The sequence below is a fragment of the Galeopterus variegatus genome, unplaced genomic scaffold, assembly GCF_000696425.1.
Source record: "Galeopterus variegatus unplaced genomic scaffold, G_variegatus-3.0.2 Scaffold3586, whole genome shotgun sequence".
Lineage (NCBI taxonomy): Eukaryota > Metazoa > Chordata > Mammalia > Dermoptera > Cynocephalidae > Galeopterus > Galeopterus variegatus.
In genome coordinates this window covers 31,143-32,151 of record NW_007729697.1, presented here as the reverse complement: position 1 = coordinate 32,151, position 1,009 = coordinate 31,143, and the positions used below count along the sequence as shown (strand labels likewise).

The following is a 1,009-nucleotide window of genomic DNA, read 5'->3' as shown; positions in this document are numbered from 1 at the left end:
TGGGTACACCTCAGTCACTCTGTCCCTGCTACCCATGACAGTCCCTTGAATGTTTGGTGATGTGTGTGTGAATCATAAGCTATTAGAGCTAGATGGGACTTTAAAGATCTTCTAGTTCAAATTAAGAGATAAAAAAGCTGAACCTCAGAGGGCTGCCACCTCCAAACTATATTATTTAAACTGACACCCTGTGCCACCTAGTTAAACGTGTTGCTGTGTTTTCCTTGACAGATGAGAAGATGCTCCTGTGCAGTGTGGGCTCAGGTGAAAGGTAAAATCACTTTCTGCCTGTGAATGCTGTCCTTATTTCTCCTTTGTCCATTCTGCAGCATCAAGGTTATATTAATGAGATCTCTTTTTAAAATTGTCACAAGCAACAGAAACCCACCTCATACTAGCTTAAGCAAGGCCGTAGCTAAAAAGGATAGGGTTAGGTGGGAGCTTATGGAATTAGAGAGCTGCACCACCCGGATTCCAGAACTGGGAACTGGGACTCAGGACTCAACACCATGAGTGGGGTTCCCCTTACTACCTGTCTCTTGTTTCTGCTGTCTGTTTCTAAGTGTGAGTTGGCCTCATATTCTTCTACAGGCCATGTGATGGGGAGAGAGGGCAGGCTGCCCCGGCTTAGCAACTTCAGTGGGAACAGAAAGTTTTGCAATTTGGGGAAAGACTCTTTCTAGGTTAAGTGATCATCCACTGGATGAATCACTGTTAATAGGAGATGGGGTACTGTGATCAGCCTACCTTGGGTTTTGTGCTTACTCATGGCTGGTTGGGGGCAGAGCAGTGTGACTGACAGCTCCACTAGGGTTGCACTGAGAGGGGGATGATCAAGAAAAGAGGCAGAGGAAGGCATGCTGACAGACCAAAACAAGAGCCACAGCAGTATACTACCTCCTGTCATTTGGCTGCATATCATGTGCCCACACATGTAATAAAGAAAAACATCATCACTAACAAAATGGAACTATTCTATGCACAATAAAAAAAAAAAAAAAAAAAAGGA

General features: G+C 44.4%; 1 protein-coding gene across 2 annotated transcripts in view; it reads left to right on the top strand.

The window, feature by feature from the left end:
• SUSD1 (sushi domain containing 1) overlaps positions 1–1,009 on the top strand; it is a 107,679-nt gene that overhangs the window by 95,336 nt on the left and 11,334 nt on the right. For both annotated transcript variants that reach the window (XM_008585469.1, XM_008585468.1), the window contains one exon: positions 232–271. In XM_008585469.1, the coding sequence (XP_008583691.1) occupies positions 232–271 (40 nt within the window). The remainder of the gene's footprint in view (positions 1–231; positions 272–1,009) is intronic.